Below are 12,979 nucleotides of genomic sequence, written 5' to 3'. Positions count from 1 at the left end.
TCTTAAGACTTGCCTGCTTTTGTATTGTGTCTTTTACAAAGTAAAGAAGAAATTTTAGCCTTTAAAGTGTTAACTCTTGCCACTACTTTGTGGAAGTTTTCGTACAATGTTTGTTATTTAATAAAAAATTTGTCTGGGGAAAATGATTTTGTAGTTCTCATCCGTTTTTGTTGCAGTCACTGTTACCTAACGATGCTGAACTTGTTTGCAGTGGCAGATGATGGCATAAGCTTCAGGAGAGCTCGCTGAACGTTCTGCTTTGTTTACTCAGAGAGTTAAATAATTCAGATAAAATTAGAAACGCAAATGTTAAGCCTGCGCTCTCAGGTATTTATGCATGATGTCGGCAGCACCAGCAGCTTACTGCAGTCAGCCAATGAGGTGATTGAGATTGTCTGACAGATAACAGGCTGGCCCTGAAACATACTTTCCCACAGACAAGAAGAGGAGTCTGAGCTGTGAACATCACTTTTGGCTTCAGCTTCCCAAAGAGAAATACCATCCAAATCTCTGCCACAAAAAAAAATATTAATTTCGCAGGTAAGACTTTTTTTATTTATATTTTTTCTCTTTTTTCTTCATGTTACTAATTTATATTAAAATGTGGGATGTTTATTGTATGAGGCTCAGTGAGTTAAAGCCTTTTGTTCTTATTTCTGGGATATTTAAAAAAATATTTGCACAGATCAGAGTTTATTTCTAGAAAGTGTCGCTGTAATCTGAGAGTCACTGGATTATTCTCAAACTAATTGACCCAGTGTAATTATAGCTCGAGTTACCTTGTAAGAGGACACAGATTAGAGAGTGTACACCGCCTGTTGACAGAGCTAATGATGTCATGGTCATATAATCAGTGGTGGGACATGTATTTCATTTCTTTGTAAAAGAATTAGTAGTACTATACAAAGTAATGTAATATAAAAGTTGCATACAGCGTACAAAGACTGTGGTATTTGTCAAATCCTAATTCTCAAGCAACACAGGTCGTACTAATTACAATTAATATGACTGCATCTCAAGGTACAAACAAGGATTATAATAAATAAAAAGTCAAATCTAAGTTCTCTTTTAATCATGGATACTTAATAATAATATATAAAACCAACCTGGATTTATAGACTGAATGGTTGATAAAAGAGAATTTAAGTGGAGCGGATTAAACTTTGCTTTAAATTGGATTTAAAGTTTGAAAAACAGAGGTAGTTATGATTCAGTGATAGCGATCCTTATTAGTGGATTGGTGTTATCGATGCTCTAATATGTGAGCTATCCTTCAGTGACGCAGTTGGTCAAGGTGAAACTGCTTTAGGCGTTTTAAATACTGGAGAGTATTTCTTAAAACTCTATAACATACTTATTAAAATGATCTATTTCCTCATAATAATCCTCATCCAGAGAAGACGTAATTAAAATAAAGCTGGTGAATAAAAGTAAAAAGTACAATATTTTTAAAAATGTGTCAGAGTGCATGTGCAAAGTAGCATTAAAAAACCCACTCAATGTAGTCATGCATACATCAAAAGTGTAGAGATTTGAGTAAATGTTTTGACGCAAGCGTATTTCTGCCACAGAAAAACAGAAATTGCCACCCACCTTTTATCTCAATATTTCAACATGATTCAATATTTCAAGTTGAGTTATTAAAATTTTGAGATACTTTTTAGTGGCACAAACAAGTCACTAACTCTAATGTTAGTTCTTATGTTCACCTCATTACTGAGATTATTATTAGATACATGACCTGCTTAGACTTCACAGTACTTAAAAATACACTTGTCCTACCACACTGTATATAAAGTACAATTTTCACTAATATTTTGTTAGTACGGATTATAGCAGTGACATACTTAATGCAAGATGTTTTTACTAGGTTTTTGTTTTTTTGGAGTTTACATCATTTAATGTTGGATATTTTATAATAATATATCAATAATATTGTATTTATGGTGCATAGCCTACACCTAAACCTCATATATGTAAATGTAGCCTGGATGTTTGTTAATACATTATTTTTATAGCCTGTGTCATCTTTCTCTAATTCTTTTTACATGGTTAGCTTATGTCTTAGCCTGTCCATAATTTGGGATTAGGTCAAAAATAGTCAGATTTCAGAATTAAGAAAATATGAATTCCATCCCAACAAAAACAAGCTAATCCATAGATTTAGAAACAGACCCCATCTACAGGATCCTAACTAAGGTGCATTAGAAAATATGAGTCTGATCTGATCCCTTGTCTGCACTCATGCCACAGTGCTTGTGTAAGATTCGTTTCTCAAAGCTGGATTAAGAGCAGTGATCTGTGCTGTTCCTAATTCATCAGCAGTGTAATAATACCACACAGCAGGACTAAAGCTGCACTGAGAACATCTCATCAGTGTGTTTGTGTGAGTTCAAGAACTTTTATTTTATATTTTATATAATGTATAAAGTATAGTTTAAAATAAATAAATTGCTTTAAGTACTCACCAGTAATTCAAGTAGTAATAATGCAAATAAATATTTTCTCTTTAAATAATTTAAAAGAAATCCTTGGTTGGTACTTGTTGGGTAATTATTTTACTATGTATAGTCTAAAACAGCAACAGCAGAAACAAAAATTTGATTTTCCTGTTTATAATAACAAAATGAATACATAATTTTTTTAAATGCCAATGACAGAACAAAGCTGAGCAAAAAAATTAACAACACAACTGAAAGATGATGTAACATGTAATAGAAGTAAAAGCAAGTCTATGAAAGGGAAAAGCGGTTACTGATTAAGTTCATTAACCTCATTAACCAATTCAGTCCAAATAAAGTTTCTATAATCTTATTTTAACAGGATGAAAATCGCGTTGGAAATGCACAAACTTTCCACAGCGGCCCTCTGTGTGCTGCTCCTGGCCACACTGTTACCCGGCTCCGAGGCCCGCCGTGGACGTGGAGGTGGTGGGTTCAGCCGAGGAGGAGGAGGAGGCTACAGCCGGGGGTGGGGAGGTCAGCCCTACAGACCACCGCCTGTCCAGAGCAGTGGCCCCAGTGCCGGGAAAATAGCTGGGGCAGCTGCTGCAGGAGCAATAGGCGGATCCATGATCGGCTCTGCCTTGAGCCGTCCTGGGTATGGGTATGGCGGAGGATACGGCGGATATGGTGGATATGGAGGGTATGGAGGAGGTTATGGATACCCACGATACGGAGGTGGTTACGGCTATGGCCCCCGCCCTGGCTATGAGCCAGAGGGCTCTGGTGATGTGGAGTACTACACCGGAGCATCCAGTGGCCCAATCTACAACAGCATCATTGTTGTCATTGGCTCCCTAATGTCCCTGCTCATGGGCCACTGGGTGGCATTCATGTAGCGCTGGAGACGAAGCTGAGATTTACAAACACACCAGAAAAAACCCTCCTTTCAAAAATAACCCATCCTACTGTAAAGGGGACATTTTTAAAGTCACAGTTCACCTGAAATTCGAGTTTTCAGAAATAAAAACCTGTTGCCAATTTGTTTTGTGGACACTTCAGTGACCCTGTGTGAGGACAATAAGAGGAGTTTGACTTATCAATGTGACACCATTACGCTGAATATGAAAACGCGGTCAAAAATCATTATTAAAGTCACGAAATGTAATCTGATTTGATGTGATGTTGCTATCCTGTCCCATTTTTGACTTCTTTTAATGTCTGTAAAGATAGAGCAGGAATTAATTAGATCTGTTTTAAGTTAAGTCTACCTCAAGGAACAATGTCAGGATTAGATGTTAATGTCGTTTTCTAATTACCAAATTTAAATATTTTTTTCATTGTGTTGCGAAATCAGTTTCACCCCGGTTCTTTTTTATTCCTCGGGCATCCAGAGACGGCACCAGACTCAGTAGTCATTTTCACAAAAACCTTTGTTCATCTTGTTAAGCATGCATCTTCTAGAAGGGGAGACATGCAAGGTCCCTCTGCAGATCTTCCACTCCTTTGTTTGTTACAGTCAGCTTTATAGAAGTGACCCCATCATAAAACCCCCATGGTGTGCTGCAAACTCTGTGTCTGTGTGTGTATGCACGAGCACGTGAGTGCCTGTGTGTGCGCGTACCCGTGTGTCTATGTGAGTGCACGTACCCGTGTGTATGTGTGAGTGCACGTGAGTGAGTGTGCATGTAGGTGTGGGTGCGTCGTAACAGTCAAAGCACTGTGTGTGTCTCTGTGTAAATTCCTCTACACAACATAGAAAACAGAGTTAACATATTACAAACACTGAGACCCCCACTCTGCATCCACTGGGCCATTGGCCTCTTGTTGTCTTACATTTACATTTAAGGTGGAGAGTCTCCTGCAAACCTACTTCTAAGTTTATAACAATTATGAGTTTTTATTAAAGGTACAAGCTGTAGCTTCCTGTCTCCTTTTATGACAGCAGACCCCCAGTGTCAATAAATTCCTTTCCCTCTAAACAATTACACAATTACACACACTCTCAGGGCTACAGCTAAGCCAAACTGAAACACAGACAAATCCTTCCTCATTCCTCGGATCTAAACAAATTTAACACATCATATTATAATAATTATTTTCTTGTACTAACAATTGTTACATAATTTCGCCTATGCTGTATATTGTATATAGGTTAGATTTTTAAGTATTGCTTTCATTGACATATTTGCATAATTAAATGTTTTATGATCATTTGTAGATTTTATTAAAGAATGTTCTTTAATATTTAATACTGTTATGAATGTAAAATAAATGTGTGATATAGCTTTGTGTTGACATTTATTCTCCATGCTAACCACATCATTTTAGATTATTTTAGATTATTATTAAGCCTTAGGAACCTTTGTAATCCTTTTCAGACTGACGTCAGTGACTTTGTTTCTCATTTGTTCTTGAGTTTCTTTAGATTGTGACATGAAGCATTGTGTTATGAGGGCAATAATCGGGGCTAAGTGTAGCTAGTGAAACTGAACTGAGCATTCCAAAAAAAAAAAATGTGGTTAATCAAAGTTAATTTATAATCTAACAAGGAGAGGCAATTACTTTTTCACACGGTTTCAGGTCGTTTGAACAGCTTTTTTCTTCCTAATAAAAGAAATCGTCATTTACAAACTGCATTTTGCATTTACTCGGGTTTCTTTGTCTAATACAAAAATGGATTTGATTATCTGAAACGTTTAAGTGTAAAAATCAAAATGGTGCAATTATTTTGCAACAGCACCACAGTTATGTCTGGTATTTTGTGTACCAACACACTGGACCTACAGTTATAAAATCAATAAAAGGTCAACGTGCAGACAGCCAGCTTTAATTTGAAATGCTTAACAAGAATGTTGCATTAACCTTTATGGAGCCGCAGCCATTTTTATACACGGTGCCCTGTTTTCAGGGGTTCATATTTAATTTGAGCTGATAAGTGTTTGCTAGTTCTTAATTATTTCTGTAATGAAGCAGGTTAAAGGTCTGACAAAGGATTTAAATGTGACATTGAAGGAATCGGTACAAGTAAAATAGACCATTCTTTACCAAGCAAGTCTATCAGAGAGACCGGGACCATTAGGGGGGGGGGGGGCAAATCACACAGTTTGATCATTGAATGTCTGGAAATCTACAGACTAATACGGAGCTGAATGATCACATGATCCTTTAAATGGGAAAGAAAAACCCATCACAACATGTAGCTTAGTGTAGCATATTCCCCAAGAGAAAATTATGTCATTACCCAACATTATAATGGTGTGGAGGAGGCCTGGCCGGGCTCATGATCCCAGATTTGGAGGTGCTGGATGGATACAATAACATATAGATGCATAATCCAATGCTGACTCTACTTTTGATTGTAAATGAGTAACACAAGTTTTTCATAACACTAATGCTACGAGACATTGTCACTTGCCAGCTCCAAAGCAATGAAATATCCACAAGTACAAGTTAGTAAAGCTATTTCATTTATTTAACATGACAAGGAAAAAGTGCAAGCCTTTAGGATTCATGAAAACATTCACATTCTCCCATAAGAAACAACCCTTTAGCTCATTTTGTTTTACAGTTACAGGAAAAGGCTTTGTAACTATTTATTTTAATTTCTTCTGTAATCACAAGTCAGCTATCAGTGCCGTCAATGTTTGCTTTATATGAAGCATAAAGTATAAAATAAAGTATAAAATCTCACAGCAGAAGTCAGCACAAAATAAAAAAAGGATTACAGGTTCCTTTCCACCAAGTTATTTTTCATCTCATCATCTTTCACCTTATTCATGAACACATTCTCTATAATGTCAAATGAACATCTCAGTGCAGCAGCACAGGTACATTGCTGTTAAGTAGCATCAGTATAGCACTTGTAACTACTGCTAAAAGTCTTTGAAAGCCCATCTCCAATCCTTCTACCCCTCCTGTACTCCCGTCTTTCGGCCCTTCCTGTCTCATGTACTTCATGGAGTAAGCCATGTACAACTCCAAGCATCTCCTGGTTTTCACCTGCTCGATCAGTGCCGGGTAGCCGATCTCCACAATGCTGACCGTGTCATCTTCTTCGGGCTGATTTGGAGGGCCTGGACTTGCAGGGGTAGGGGTCGAGGGGTTTTCTGTGGCAGTGTCGTTGCTCTCTGATGTCACGGGAGTAGACGTGTTGGTTTTGGTCGTAGCTGTGGCAGTTGCACCTGGTTTGATTTGGGGCTTTTGAGTTTTCACGGGCAAAATGTCAGACCTCTTCATACAGGCATCCATGTAGTCTTCATAACTCTGAATGGGTTGAGTAATTACGGCATGTCCTCCTTTGTCGCTGCTGTATTCAGTAGTATTGGTATTGGTATTAGTATTAGTATTTTTGTTAGTATTTCTATTAGTTTGGATTTTAGACCCATGGTTCCTGTGCATGTAATGTTTGTAATAATACTCCTCTTGAGGGCTGCGGACATTAAAGTGAGGACGGGAGAACTGTCCTAACCCATAGCCCAGGGCCGTTCCTGCCACCGCACCTCCAGCTGCAGCTACTACTGCACTGCGAGCAAACCCTCTGGATTTCTCAGAAGGACGATTACCTCCATAACCTCCTCCATACCGTCCATAACCTCCTCCATAACCTCCATAACCTCCTCCATAGCCTCCATAACCTCCTCCATACCCTCCATACGGAGAACTTTGTCCCGGATACTGGTTAGGGTTGCCTGCTGCACCTGGTTGTCTGGGATAATTCCCGTGCTGCCCAGGACTGCCCTGATTGTTTTGTTTTGGATGACCACCCTGAGGGGTGGAGTCTTTTTTGGGTTTGTATCCTGAATTGGTGCCCGAAGAGACTTTTTTGCTGCCCGAACTTTTTCCTCTCCCTCCCCTTCCCCTGGTCAGCGAGAAAGGGGTATTAAGCAAGAGAAGTGACAAACAAAGCATGGACAATGAATAGAGCTTCATCTTCACTCTGTGGAGACAAATATGAGATAATATTTAGAGCATATCACTTTTAATTTTGTACTTATGTAGTGTTAATGTCACTTTATTATTTTAGTTTTAGTGCTAGAGAGCTGTTAGCAGCAGAAACCTAAAATCATACATGTGTTCTTCTTTTGGCTGCTCTCTTTAGGGGAGCCATCTTACCCTACCTCTAGCATCGTCCTGTGTCACACCACCCCCTGCATGTCTTCCTTCACTAAATTCACCAAATTCAATCTTCTCTGTGGTCTTATTCTATTCCTCCTTTTTGAAATCTCCATATTCAGCACCTTTGCTCATGTGTACTATGCCTCCTCTGCACATGTGCAAACCATCTCAGCATTTTTTTTTTTTTTAATTTGTAATTGTGTTGGAGGAAACTAGGAAGGCTGGAGCAGAGACACTGACAGCTGCATTCAGTCGTGCATGCACTGGATTTTGTTTTGCACAGTAGAAAATTCACTTTCTTAGGTGCATTTTTGTCTGATTGTTTCATCAATCTCTGTGTTTCCGGGTTGTATTTTTGGTGCTTAATTGCCACGTTTGAGATATTATATTTGCAAGAAGGCAAATGAGCAGCTTAGACATGTGGAAACACAACAGGGTTTCATTTTTTCGGCTTTCAGTAACAAAAGGAAAACTGGAAATTCTCCTGAGAGTCTGCCAATGTCAGTGCTGATAGCTTTATGATGCAGAACCTGAACCTTGGAGGCTGTAATTGGTGACATCTCCACAGTGCTGTGTAATGTCAGTGTTGAGTACTCCTCAAGCTCTTTATTGAGTTGCAAATCACATCACAGAAATATGATACTAGAAGTGATGCTGAGGCAGTGTGATCATGTAATGATGCAAGGTGTAGTTCACACTGTTGTTATTTTCTCATCTGTTTTGCTTGTTTTAATTGAAAGAACTGTAATGAAAGCTGGTTTTTAAAACAAGTTGATAGGAGCACATATTTATCACCTTGATCTTCGAAATTAAATACAAGTATGAAAATGAGACAGGCAGGTGGATAATCAAACAGATATTATATTGGAGGATAAGTAATGTTTATTAAAATGATGAAGAACTGTAGATGATGAAGGTAGTTTTTATCCCTTATCTTAATTTTGTTTTCAACTATCAGAATTTTAAAATATCTTGCTTCCAGGACATAAATATGTACAATGCATTGAAAAAGTATTTACCCCCTTCCTGGTTTTTAGGTTTTCACATATTTGTCACACGTACATGTTTCAAATCATCCAAAAAAGTTTGACATTAGACAAAAATAACCTAAGTAGTTATTAAGGGGTGTGAGCAATTAGAAATTATTTTACTGCTATTGTTAATAATTATCATCATTACCATTGCATTAATAACATAATCTACAGTATTGATATTGTATTCAGATGTTTAAACATATTGGTACCCAATTAGCCTTTATTACAGGTGCAGTTATAACCACTCTAAACTGTTGAGTTGAATCTATAATCTTAAATGCTTTTGAATATTTGTTATAATCTTAAATGTGTACGTGCTGGCCTTCTGTCTGGTGGAAAAGGTTATAAGTTTCAGCTGGTGAGGCGAGAGGTGAAACTGAGTGCATTTCATGCTGACAAACACACAGTAGACTTTATCTCATTTATAGGTGAGAGATTAATCATGTTTGCTTGCAACTCTAAAGTTGTCTCTGTAAAAGAGGAATAGTTTCTTGCTGTCTCTGCAAAAAGAGGAACAGTTTGATTTTACACACGGGAAGTGAAAGTCAGATGACAGGAAGCATCTGTTGTGGAGATGGAGACAATGTTATTTTTAAACTGTCTTAAGTCATTGTGGTTTTGAAACCTATGTATGAACTGTATCTGAGTGACGTTTAAGGGCGTCAGTAAATTTAAGCCCTGAAAGGTATAAAACACCTGCTTATGCTCTGTAAGTTGGGGATCGGCGCTGTCTGCGTACAGCGGGCGATCTTCCCACGCGTGTCATTAAAATCATCGTTTGACTCCACCCGGCCGGACCAGTGTTGTTATTACGAAAGTTGATTACCTCCTCTACCCCTCCTCAATATTGAACCCAACAGGGGGTAAAACATCTTTGGCTCACTGTCCTGCTGCATCACCCAAATGAACTTGAGCTTCAGGGCATGAACTGATGGGCGGACACTCTCCTTCAGGATTTTCTGGTAGAGAGCAGAATTCAAGGTTTCATCAACTACAGCAAGTCATCCAAGTCAAGAAGCAAAACACCCCCAGAGCATCACTACCACCACCATGCTAGACTGTTGGCACGATGGTCTTTTTGTGAAATGCTGTGTTAGTTTATGCCTGCAGTTCTTTAGATGTGGTTATCCAGTCTTGTGAGCTCCTGGATGAGTTGTTGATGTGCTCTGGGAGTCATTTTGATACACTGGTTCATTGTAACCCTTTCCAGACTCATAGATGTCAATGACTTTGTTTCTCAGCCGCTTCTTTAGATCATGGTGTGTTGCTGTTTGAGATCTTTTAACCTGCTTCCTTTTGTCAGATACCATCGATTTAAGTATCACATTGATTTTAAAATCTTATTGCTTACTTTTAAAATCATAAATAATATCGCGCCTAGTTATCTTACTGATCTTCTCAGCCTGTATATTCCTAGGAGAGCACTGAGATCATCAGGCCAATTGCTCTTGGAGCAACCTAGGTCACTGCAAAGAGCAGAGGTGACCGTGCTTTCACTCCACTTGCACCTAACCTCTGGAACAATCTCCCACAAGCTATTCGTGCATCTGACTCGATCCAGAATCTCGATTGAAAACTTATCTATTTGCTTTAGCCTTCCTGGCTATCTAGAGTACGCTTCTTGTAAGTACCCTTTTCTTCTGTTTTGTTGAACAAGGTTTTGTATTGATTTTGCTTTTGACGTTTTATTTCGGTATCTGCTTATCTTGTGTGCTTGGTTAATCAATGCTTTCCACCTGCTATTTGCATTTGTATTTTGCTACTGCTTTTAGTGGATTTTGTGAAGCACTTTGGTGTACCTCTGGTTTTAAATGTGCAATACAAATATTGTAAGTTATTTCTGGATTCAGCAGGTGGGGAGTAACCAGGCCTGGGTGTGGCTAATGAAATTGAACTCAGGTTCCAAAAAATTTGATTGATCAAAGTTGATTCATGATTAAATAAGGGGGTTTGATAAGCTTTTTAAATGAAATCATCATTTAAAAATGATACTTTATATTTACGCCGGTAATCTTTGTCTACTATAAAAATGTGTTTGTTAATCTGAAACATTATAGTGGGACAAATATACAAAAAAAACCCCAAACAAACAAGAAAATTAAGAAATAACTCTCATAGGAGTTATATACAATTATATATGAGCTAACGGGTTTATATTAGCATGTTCACATTTTAAATGACAATAAAATATATTACTACTAAAAATTATTTTAACTGTCTGTCCAGTTGTTTGTAATGTATTACTACAAAATTGAATACTACTCAGTCTGTTGTCAGACATGACGTGGAAAAACCACAAATCCTTGTCTCAGAAGGTGTGGCTTTAAAAAATATATAAAGAAAAAGAAAATTCCATTAGACAGGCGTCTTAGTGGCGCTGTGTGGCGGATTTCCGCTGTGTGTCAGCCTGAGAGGCATGACGCTAATTGATCAGTATCTGAAATAACGGAATGAGCCATCGTTTTTGCAAAACCACACAGTGAAGGCAAAAAAAAAAAAAGGAAGAAAGAAGAAGGAAAAAAAGGTCTGTGGACAAACTGGAGAAGGAGGGTTTATTTAACTATTTATCTCAGCATTTTTGGATACCGAAAATCTTCCCCGCCTCACACACAAATACCTGCTTTTGTGTACTTAAAAAAACGACAACTGTTGTTTAAATTATCTTGTCAGATCTTGTTATAGGTCGTGTTTAACAGTTCGGCTGCTGTGACACAGCAATTAAAATTAAGTCTTATTTAAATTAATTAAATTAAGTTTTATTTATTCTGGTGTTGTGCCAAAAAGCGATTGTATTTAAACAGTTTTAAATGACTTTTTTGCCTTTAATCTGTGAAATGTACGTCAAGCATATCTGTCGTGACTGATCTCAAGCTATTTTATGCCATTTCTACCATGAGTTAAAAGATTAAATTGGTTTTTGGCAAAGCGACCTTTATATGTTCTTTATTTATGAATGTCAAACACTCACTGTTCTTCAAGAGGCCAGCTGACTTTGTAACAAATATAACATAATAGCTATATAAAAATATTTTAAGTGGCTAAAAAGGAGTGGATTGATTATAAATTATATATTAAAGACTTGCAATAAAGGTATTTTCTTTATTTTATACATAACCTCCTCGGTATGGTAAGCATTTTATTTGTCTCAAGCTAATACAGCGACTAGTGATAACTAATCGATGATTTTTGCTTTAAATACTTATAAAAACGTTTTTTTTAACTGTATGTGATGCCTTTCCCTGTAACTTGTTGTTAAAGAGCAGCCGCGATATGGGAGGCAATAACAAGTTGCCTGGTGGATGGTTTGTTCCTTGAAACAATTAAAACATATGTTACATGTTGTTAGAATTTATTTATAACTACATATTAATGCAGGGAATTCATATTAAAAGGGGAAAACTTCACTGGAATACGCCCTGCAATAACCACTGCCTGATACTCGGTTAGATAAAGACTGTTTACTCAAGGTGACGTGAACTGCGCACAGATCGCAGGTAGAAACATTAATTGCTCTACTTTACCTACAGCCTCACCTGTGTGGTGACCGTGAGTCAGATGAGTTCCTTCCTCCCTGTTTGTCTTCGAGAATGTCCCCGCGGCGCTCGTACCTCTCCGGTTATGATTTCAACTGTTTCATTTCTGGCTGACATATGGCCGCACGAGAGATGTGGGTCGCTTAGAAACAGATGATGGGGGCAGGGCTGGGGTGGAGTCGATTCTCGGCATCCACCGGGGAAAAGGAAATGGAAAAATAATCAATTAAGGGCCCACAGCCAATCAGCAGCGAGAGTTTAGTGCGTGTACTTACTAATGGTTCAACTTTTAAGTGTCTGCTTTACTGAACGTTTTACCATATACCGTACATTTGGCTCATACTGAAAGAATAAATGATTCCATTTTCAATTCAACTTTATTCATATAGCACCAAATCACAACAACAGTGACCTTAATACTGTATGGTAGAGGCCCTACAATAATGCAGAGAAAATCCCAGCAATAAGATGACCCAAGTGTAAGCACTTGGCGACAGTGGGACTAATTTTATTTTATTTTTTATTTTATTTTTTTAAGAAAAAGCTATTTTGCAGCTAATAGCTCTTTGGGAGCAGCTTGTTCGTGCAGTTATTCTATTATACCTGTCAAAAAGGAACAAAGTGCCCAAATATAACATTAAAACTGGTTCGTTGTTGTTTGTGAAAGTATCCACTCGGGTGCCTTTTTATGCTTGAATCATTCATAGAGCAGTGATAACTGGCTTTACAAACAAAAACATTTCTCTGAAAATGGTCAGGTATAAGGACTGGGTTGAAAATGAGTGAAAAGGTCTGGCTGCATGTGTCGTAATTACCAAATGAGTGGACTGAAACAGCTGGACCCAGAAACACG

The 12,979-nt window shown here is 37.8% G+C and overlaps 2 protein-coding genes across 2 annotated transcripts; one reads left to right on the top strand and one right to left on the bottom strand.

Moving 5' to 3' along the window:
* The first annotated feature begins 422 nt into the window (after positions 1–422).
* On the top strand, positions 423–4,728 carry LOC146506531 (uncharacterized). The gene is made up of 2 exons (XM_085179105.1): positions 423–540; positions 2,824–4,728. The coding sequence occupies exon 2, from the start codon at positions 2,825–2,827 to the stop codon at positions 3,338–3,340; it is 516 nt and encodes a 171-aa protein (XP_085035231.1). The 5' UTR covers positions 423–540; position 2,824; the 3' UTR covers positions 3,341–4,728.
* LOC146506530 (uncharacterized) lies at positions 3,444–12,538 on the bottom strand. The gene is made up of 2 exons (XM_085179095.1): positions 12,127–12,538; positions 3,444–7,380 (listed from the first exon to the last, which is right to left on the bottom strand). The coding sequence occupies exon 2, from the start codon at positions 7,371–7,373 to the stop codon at positions 6,255–6,257; it is 1,119 nt and encodes a 372-aa protein (XP_085035221.1). The 5' UTR covers positions 7,374–7,380; positions 12,127–12,538; the 3' UTR covers positions 3,444–6,254.
* Between the last annotated feature and the right edge of the window lie 441 nt (positions 12,539–12,979).

This window comes from Neolamprologus multifasciatus, chromosome 12 (genome assembly GCF_963576455.1).
Source record: "Neolamprologus multifasciatus chromosome 12, fNeoMul1.2, whole genome shotgun sequence".
Lineage (NCBI taxonomy): Eukaryota > Metazoa > Chordata > Actinopteri > Cichliformes > Cichlidae > Neolamprologus > Neolamprologus multifasciatus.
The sequence above is the reverse complement of the archived record's forward strand: the minus strand, read 5'-3'. Positions and strand labels throughout refer to the sequence as shown.